The 9,170-nt window shown below is 56.7% G+C and overlaps 1 protein-coding gene across 1 annotated transcript in view; it reads right to left on the bottom strand.

Annotated features, from left to right (window-relative positions):
• Nucleotides 1-9,170, bottom strand: part of PRDM15 (PR/SET domain 15) — a 67,365-nt gene that overhangs the window by 36,554 nt on the left and 21,641 nt on the right. Inside the window, exons 6-8 of the mRNA XM_040621888.1 lie at nucleotides 7,349-7,601; nucleotides 1,744-1,845; nucleotides 154-378 (exon numbers count right to left, since the gene is read on the bottom strand). Coding sequence (XP_040477822.1) covers nucleotides 154-378; nucleotides 1,744-1,845; nucleotides 7,349-7,601 — 580 coding nt within the window. The remainder of the gene's footprint in view (nucleotides 1-153; nucleotides 379-1,743; nucleotides 1,846-7,348; nucleotides 7,602-9,170) is intronic.

Genomic DNA, 9,170 nt, shown 5'->3' with positions numbered 1-9,170 from the left:
CCTCCCCTGGGACCGCCCCTCCCCTCTGGCTCCTCCCCTCAGGACAAGCCCCCACCTACTGGCTCCTCTCTCCAGGACCAGCCCCCACCTGCTGGCTCCTCCCCTGGGACCAGCCCTCACCTGCTGGCTTCTCCCCTCAGGACCAGCCCTCACCTGCTGGCTCCTTGCCCTCTATGATGTCTAGTGGCTGCTCAGGTTTTGATGCTTTGGGTTTTCTCCCCCTTCGAGGCTTTTTCTTCTGCTCTTTGGTGGCACTGACACTCTTGGGAACCGCAGGAGGCTCCCCCCGGGGCACATCTGGTTCCTTCTCGGGTGCTGCTTCATGCTGGCTGGCGGGGGGAAGGCTTTTGGCTTGTTCCAAGTGACCCAACAGATGCTCTGCAGGAGAGGGAAGCAAGCACACAAGGACGGTGAGGCAGCCCCTCAGTACGCCCACTCCCTACCCCATTTTTGTTTGTTTTTACCTTCATTTGATGAGAGTGTGCCCCCTCACAGGCAAATAAACTTTATCTCCACTGCTTTTGAAAATAAAAGCATTTTCACTGCACCAAACAGAGGACTACTATTTTAAAAGCTAAATTAGGTGATGAAACCAGGGCAGGCTCACCATGCACACGGTTTTATAAAAAGTACAAGCACGCATACACACGTACGTGCAAGGAAGAAGTGTGGAAGGGTCTACCATCACGGTACAGTCTCCAGACGGTGACACTACGGGCAATGTTCCTTTTCTTCTTTATACTTACTTATATTTTCCAATGTTTATGATGAATTCATACTACAATTACTTAAGAATGAAGCCTTTAAAGAGCAATACTGAGAAATACTCAACTCGCGATAAATAATATTATCTTGAAAAACACTGCACAAAAGCAAAAAATCTTTGCTTTACTTTCAGCTGAAGAAAGCCCTGTGAGACCTCCCAAGAAAAGATAACTACGGAACCCCAGGAGCCAGGCAGGCAGGGACGGGTACAGAGTTCAAGAGCGGACAAACTCCCTTCAGTGAAGGCCCAGACCGGCTGGACGGCAGCGCTGTGGCAAGGAGGACGAGGGGGACAACGCACGAGACAGGTGGGGACCGACACGCAAGCGACAGACGGCGCCTGTGCGCACATTCGGGTCGGGGACCAATTCTCCCCAGTGCAAATCTCCACCGGCTCAGCTCAGGCCTCCAGCATGAAGGGGCTGTTACTTCTCTGTTCGTTCCACATTTAGGGCCATCGTGCTGGATGAGTGCCCTCAAGGAGCTGGGTCCAGGGAGGGAAAGAAAATTGAAAAGCTAACACAACAGAACGTGACGTGTGTCACAGGAAGGGACTGGCAGTCTGGCCACACAGCAGAACAAGCCAACCATGAGCCTGTCCAGCTGAACACACCTGGAAAGACTGGAGAAAACACCGAGCTTAACCGCCCCGAGCTGTGAAACGCCGCAGAGCCCAAGAGAAAGACAGCAAGAGCCCTGGTGCCAGGCACGAGGTGGAGGCCTTGTTCCAGGCCAAGGGTCCAAGTGTGAGCTGCCGGAGAGCCTGGGGTGCTCACGCATGTGCAGCTCTGGGGGACATGGCTGGGGTCTACATGGTGGCCCAGGAGCGAGCTGCTCACACAAAGCCAGGGAACATCCCGCCAGCCCTGCGCGGCCACCTGTCCAAAGGGACGGCATGGAAGTGACAGCGCCAACTGGAGCCCACTCCACCCAGACTTCCCAGGTGACTCACTGCCCCGCGTGCACACCAGCACTTACCGTTCAAGAGCTGCAGCTCCAGGAAGCTGGCGGAACACACTTTACACACCCACTGGCTGGGCTCGGACTCCACGGCCTGGCTGCTTTCTGGGGTGCCTGCAGCTTCAAAAGAGCAGAGGGCAGGGTGACGCATGCAGGAGGGCACCCCGAAGCCCAGCGCCGTGGTGGTGGGGGGCATGCCTGTCCGCCTGGGCCGCGCTATGGAGGCGGTAAGCACAGCTCCCCTCTCGGCCCTGCTCCCGGGGCTTCACACGCGTGCACTCCTTCGGTCCCCAGAGATGCCCCCATTTCACAGGTGAGGAAACCAAGCACAGACAGATGGCACTGGAGCGGCCAATGTGGGGTCTGTGATCAGTCACAGAAACGTGACTCCCTCCCAGAAGCCGGGCCAGTGGGACCAGACGCATCCCTTTACAAACCTTCGAGAGAAAAACACTCTATAGATCAAACAGAATCCCTCAGTCTGTCTGTGGCTCATACGAGGGACAGGCCGTCAGTGTGCACTAGGCCCGGTGTCGTCCCGCAGAACTTTACACGATGACACAATCGTTCTGAACACGCCGTGCTCTCTGGGGCGGCAGCCACTTGAGGCTAGTGCCCCTGAGGAACCGAGGTTTTAATTCTGTTTAATTTGCATTAGAATTTAAGTGGCGACCCAGGGCAGGTGGCTGCTGTGATGGGCCGGGCTCTCAGCGCCTCTTCCTCACACCCCAAAGACGTATGGGCAGGGTTCATGGAACAGGGGACACTGGCCGTGCAGACGGGACCTGCAGCCTCCTTTGTTAATCATATTACTAATGCTCCCGTGGCACCTAAAAACTGGGGGCGTTCTCAGCGAGCCTCCGGTCGTGATCTCCTGGCCCAGCCCGTCTCTCCAGGCCCCAGCGGGCGGCCCCGCACACCCGCGCCACCACTCCCACTTGGCCACCGCACAGCCTGTGCTGAGCCTCACGACCCAGCACACGTGACACCCCAGGGGCCGCTCATTCAGCAAACTCCTGCGTCCTTAAACAAATCACCCACAGTCCCAACTGCACGTGGCTCCATGCAGGGACAAAGCACACCTCTTACTGTTTCCAAAACGAGCGATGAGGCTGCAGAGACCACAAGGAAACGATGCAGGCCACCCCTACCTACAACTTTTGCTGTCTATTTTCTGAGTCCTCCTCAGACGAGAAGAAGGGGAAAATGTGAGTGTGGTGAGAAATGCTCGGTTATACGAACACAGAGCAGAGGGGTCCGGAGCAGGCACTGCAGGAGCAGCGCGGTTTAGGGGACGCTCCAGGCCGGCCGCCCTCTGCTCTCCCTCGCCCCCCACAAACCCACCGCGTGAAGACCGTCAGGACGAGATCACGGATGAGCGGGAGCCAGAGTTGAATTCCCGCTTCTCGTTCACCTTCTCAAACACACGTGGCTTGAAAGAGGGAAGGAGACATTTGCATGTGACGGGTTCAGGAAGGGATGACAAGTGGGTTAGCTGGAAGGACATCCGTGAATCCAGGTCACTTCTTCCGGTCCCAAGGGGCTGCCGTCTCTGGCAGGACGGTCCCCGCTCCCGTGAATGGGACTCAAACTAACCTGACACGAGAAAACCTCTTCAACTCGTGCTCTGAGGCCAGTGAACAGGACCAACGAGAGGCACCAGTCGTGACCCCTGTCCCCGCGCCAAGGGAAGACTCTATTTTCCAAGAATTATCGCTAAAAGATCAGAATTTTTAAGAACAAAAATGAGCCAACAATCAGAAGCTAGTTCTTGATGGCCCATCACTTAAACGTCTCACAAGAGAGACTCGTCAAAGCAACAGTAACGCCGCACGGCCACAGGCGATGCCACAGGGAGGACGGGAGGGTAGATACCTAAGGTGGGGGACGGTGAGGCAGAAAGACGTCCGGAAACAAAAGCGAGCAAGAGAACAGCGCGTGCAGTGAGACCGCGCCTGTGCGAAATCGTGGGCTTTCTTGGAGACCAGGAGAGACGCGGCTCGGCTATGGGGACAGAAGGCAGCTCGCTGGGCGCCAGGGGCCTGAGCGCAAAGCCGCACGAGGGAACCGCAAGAACCCCCCGGGCCAAGGAGATGTTCTCTACCTCGGCTATGGCGCGGCTGACACAACTGGGCGTCTCTGTCGAAACGCTCGGAGGGCACCGAAAACTGCCAGGTCTTCTAGGACACAAACTACACATAACTGCTGATTTTTAAAAAACTCTGTAAACTACTAGTCAAAAATGCCGAGAGTCATTAGAATGGGGATTGAAAATAGCTTTCCAAATGTTATAGATGTGCGTACATTTTATCTTTTTCATCAAAAAAGTAGTTTTTGAAAATCGGATGACGACCTCTGAGGACGACAGCCGACCTGAGCCCTCGTGCCTGCCCAGTTTGACCCATGCGCTTCCTGGGCCCTCCTTCCCCTGTCAACGGGCCCGTTTGTGCAAAACAAGAAAACCAACTTTAATGGGAGCTCAAGAAAAAAACGTGAAAAGTAAACCTCCTACCCGGAAAAAAAAATACGAAAAGTTATTTTTTTAAGGACGTGTCTGCTCCTCCAAGTTTTGCTCTGTGTTGAGAAGTTGGCTCTGCCATCTGCAAATTGGCTGATTTCTACAACAAAGATGTATTTTGAAGCAAATTTTAAAGAGACAGAATGAAATTACTGAGTCTCTGCAGTTCTGATGCTCACCAAGAAAGATTTGGAATAATTTGTGGGAAGACAGCTCTCTGTCCACTGGCCCCCCGATTCTTCTAGAACACAGCGGTGGTCCCTAAGGCCCATTCACCTTGCTCTGCCCCTCCGCTACCAGGCCCAAGGCACAGTGATGGCCACAAAAGGCCCCTTCTCTCCACTCCGCTGCAGGGTCTCAAGGGCGTGCAGACCAGAGGCCTCGGTGCTGGGAAGCAGAGGTTAAGCCCTTGCCCGCCCTGTTGGATCTGGGTAATCAGAGTCATGCAGATGACCAGCTTTCAGGCTGGTCCAGGCCCCTCTTCGCAGGTCTTGGCACCTACGCTCCTGTCTAAGAAGTGGGCATGGTGGGCTCTCAACAAAACGCTTCAGCTGGGTGAGGCGTCCAGAACTCATACCCGAGACTGCTTGGCGGGGCCCCAGGCACTCAGGGCAGGCAGGGCTGGAGCAGGGTTCTAGAAGCTCCGCTGGGCCAGGAGGGGACCCATGGGAAGGGGGCGGCAGGGCTTTGGGAAGGGGCTGGGCAGGAGGCCAGAGTGGTGGAGGCAGGGCGCGGCGGCCTGGGATGGCTGCCTGGCACTGTTCTGCCACAGACACCGCACACAGTGGTGGATGTCTCGTGTCCTCTGGGGACTTACCAGCACCACCCGAGCTAGGTCATCATTCAACAGGTGTAAGAAATGAGGAACCCAACTAACCAACCAGTTACCAACCAACCAGAAGTCAAGAACTTCCACTACATTTCTATGAAATACTTTTCTGCCATTTCTCCCAAAACAGAGTGAAAAACCATAAAAAGTATTTCTAAGATCTCGGAGTGCCTAAGTTGCTTATTTGCTTTCCCGATTCAAATACTCATTTAGGACATGATGACCCATCATGTCCTGTGTTCCCAGAAGGCACACACAGAGGACGAATGGCAGCCAGCTTAGTGTCCCTCAGGAAGGCAGCTGGGGGGAATAAAGGAGGCTGCTGTCCAGGTCGACACAGTCCAGACTAAGTTCATTAGAACCCCCTTCTCAAACGCAGCTCCAGATTAGAGAGCGTTCCCGGAGGTAAAAGCAAACAGAACTGCCAACTCTGGGAGGGAAGCAGCAGCCTTGCTCGGACTTTGACCTGAGAGTCGTGAGCAGGAGGACAAGGTCAGCCTCTCATAACTCACACCACCACGGGCAGTCTGGCTGGGCCCGGGGCACACGCACAGCCGCCGAGGCCGGAAGGAATCCGGAATGCAAGAAGGCCAGGTGGGGAAGATCCCGGAGGTCTTGTGTAGCACCGGTGAGCCTGGCCGTACCACACTCCAAAGTGACGCCTGGCCCAGCGGGACACGTCCGTGCCTCCCTGGGGCCGGGCCAGGTACCTGGTTTCAGCAAATCCTAAAGGGTGGGCTTGCAAGCAGCTGGGTGAAAAGCTGTGGGTCTCTCCAAATTCTTCCTTGGCCTTCACTACCAAAATAAAGAACACCCCACACAGCTCCCAGCCTTCCTCTGCAAATATCTGGAGGGTGGCAAGCCCTCCCTGGCCACCAGAGCTGAGTGCAGGCGGTCTGGCCATCTGGCTCCCCACCGACATTCCCCGAGGGCACTGTCAGCGGCTCCACCCCCCCGCCCCCAACCAGCCCATAGTGGGTGGAAGAGTGGCCCCCCCTGAAATCCACATCCGCCTACAATCTCTGGAGAGGGTCTTTGCAGACATCATTAAGAGGAAGTCGGACTGGAGTAGGGCGGACTCTAAATCCAGGGACTGGTGTGGAGAACACAGACACAGGGAAGAGAAGGCCACGTGAGGACAGGGGCAGGGATCGGGGTGAGCCATCTACAAGCCAAGGAACGCCAAGGGCTGCTGGCAACACCAGAAGCCAGGAGAGGTCTCGAGAAGGAACTGGCTAGCTCTGCCGACACGTGGTGCCGGCCTTCAGCCTCCGGGGCTGTGAGGCAGCCCATCTGCTGTTTGAGCCTGTTAAGGTCTGCTAGGTCTGGGCAGCCTCACAGACGCCTCTCCTCACATTGCCGGCACCGGGACAACGGGTGGGCTCCACAGAGGCGGTGGGGCTGTGGGGGGACAGGTCACAAAGCCGCAACCACCTGGGACAGACCAGAGCCTTACAAATACGTTAAGACCCTCTTCGCTTCACATCGTGTTCACAATAGAAAGGAAACCATTTTCTGGTCAGAATCCTACAGTGATGGGGGCTGGGGGGCGTCAGAGGAAAGAGGGTTATTTCTCCCCCTGAGCAAGTGACTGTGGTAACAACAGGTGGGGGTGCCCTGGCGGCATCAGGCAAGGATATGACCCGCTGCACTTGCAGGCCACAGACACGCGGCGGCAGCCTCACGTGTCCCAGGCTGCACCCCAGAGACTCACGGCTGGGCGGGAGGGACTGAAGCTCCACGGGCCCCCTTAACCCCATGGGGTGGCAGGACACACATTCTGGGTGCTGGATTTGGGCAAATCACACATATGACCTCCGCTAGGTCTTTCCTGGAACAGATGTGCACACATAGGCACACACGCGCACGTACACACGTGAGCACACACCCCCCAGATCTGGAGGAGGCTGCCACAAGGTGGACAGAGTCCAGGTCCGAACCCCGACTCCTCCAACTCCTGCACTGTGACTCAGGGCAGGTTCCCCAACCTCTCTGTGCTCCGTTTCCTCTGCCCCAAAACAGAGACCTCGCAGGATGGTGGGTGGGGAGGAGTTACCGCATGGAAAGCCCAGAGGGCAGAACCAGGAATCAGCCTGTTGTGCCCTAGCACCCTGATTTCCCGGCCAGCATCCGGCTTAGGGGCGAGCCCAGACCTTGAACAAGCAGGACGGCAGACCCAGGCCCATGGGTCACGAGCAGCCTCCCATTCCCCTCTCCCAGAGCACCGGCTTGCCGGCACAGCTCTCCCTCGGCCACCGGACAGCGGGGCCACCTACTGTGGGCTCCAGAGCAGGCCTGCTTCAGCATGGGCTTGTCCATCTTCTTGGCGTAGAAGGCGGCATACCACACGCGCAGCTCAGCGCCCGGGGGGATGTCCCTCGAGGTGGTGAAATACACGTCGTTGCCGTGCTGGTAGGCCGTCAGGTTCTGGTGCTCGGGCCCCACCGCCGGCCGCACCAGCATCATCCAGTTGCAGTCGTCCTCGTTGGAGGTGTCGAAGCACACGGGGTGTCCATCCTTCTGGAACACCTGAGGGTGGGCACGGCCGCCAAGGGGCCAGGAAAAGAGCTGGTTATCTACCTGTCGGCAGGTCAGCGTGTGTGTGTGTTGGGGGGGCGGGGGGGAAACCAGTCCAGACAGAGCCTCGTTGGAGGCCAGATCAGGCTCCACACAGAACCCATTTCAGGGCTCATCGGAGGACCTGAGTTCTCTGCACAGCCCGGGTGGGAACTGGGACACCCTAGGTCTGCTCCTGGTCCAGGTGAGAGGCTGGACACTCAGGCTTTGATCAGTTTCCAAGTGGGTGTAATGACACCTGAGTTCTACTCCCGGTCCAGGTATTGCTGGGACACCTGAGCGCTCCCCCTGCTCCATGTGGCATCCGGATATCCGAACGCCGTGCGCAGCCCAGCTGGGAATGAGGATGCCTAGTTCTACTGGTGCCGGGGGGGGGGGGGGGCACCAGGATGCCCGCGCTCTCACAAACAGTGTCCACCAACTCCAGTCCATCCTGACAGGCTGCGCCCTGGCCTGTGACACCGCCCCGCTGCCTGATGGATGGCAACAGGGGAGAAACGTCAGTATTCTGAAGCTCAAAGTCACCACACGAGGAGAGGAGGGTCTGGCCCTCTTTTCTGATGCCATCCTGCTTCTTTGCTTTTCCGTCTCCCGAATATTTCCCATAGGGGCTCCCCACTGCTAAGGAGCTAGAGGCTCCCTCAAAGGATGGAGGCCCCGTCTGCCCCGCGAAGGATGGCAGCCAATGGCCTTTGTGGGGCTTGGCCTCAGGCTTCTTTATTCCTTCACGTAAAACCACCTTTCTTTCCTTCATTTCTTTTGTTGGTGAACAAATCAAATACCTTTCCTTCTCCCCATTTTGCTGAAATCTGCCCTAGAAGCTCAACTTCTCCAAGAACCACCAAAAACCCGAGGCTACCCATCTCAGGCCTGCACTGGAACATGCAGATCTCTGCTGAGGGCCTCTAGGAAAAGCTCACTCTGGGTCAGTGACCAGCACCCTGGTCCTCACTGCTCACGTTACAGGCGTTTCTGGAGGTGTATGTGGCTCGGGCACATGCTGGGGGGTGGGGACAGAACCCGAGTCCCCGGCCTTATGGAGCATCTACACGTCTTCCTTCGAGAACTCAGAGCCTTCCCAGCGACTGACATCCATTCTGTTTGCTCCATTTCACATAAGAGCTGCCTTCTCTCAGACTGATGGGCTTTTTCGAGACAATGAACTTTGCACCCATGTCTCATCGCTGCCTAAACAAAACCTCTTCCTCTTGAAAGAGCTCTGCTAAAGCCCAGTCGTTCCACTCAGGTGTGAGCGTGCCCAGGCGGACATGGCCCGAGAAGCGCGGAAGGCACGCCCGGAGGCTGCTCGCCAGCCCAGGTCGCGAGAGGAGCCAGGGCGGCCTGGGGGGGGCTGCTCTTGCACGCATTCTCAATACCCTCTCATCAGGGGTTGGCAAAGGTGAAAAGTATAAAATACAAGCTTCGCTTTGATGCTTTTGTGATATAAAAACAAACTAATATAAAAGGAGAACCACTGTCGTGGAAGAAAGCAGAACTAGGACCTTTGAAGCCACCGGAGAC

Source organism: Ursus maritimus, unplaced genomic scaffold (assembly GCF_017311325.1).
Source record: "Ursus maritimus isolate PB19 unplaced genomic scaffold, ASM1731132v1 scaffold_4, whole genome shotgun sequence".
NCBI lineage: Eukaryota > Metazoa > Chordata > Mammalia > Carnivora > Ursidae > Ursus > Ursus maritimus.
Note: the sequence above shows the minus strand (reverse complement) of the source record. Positions and strands in the feature narration are given on the sequence as shown.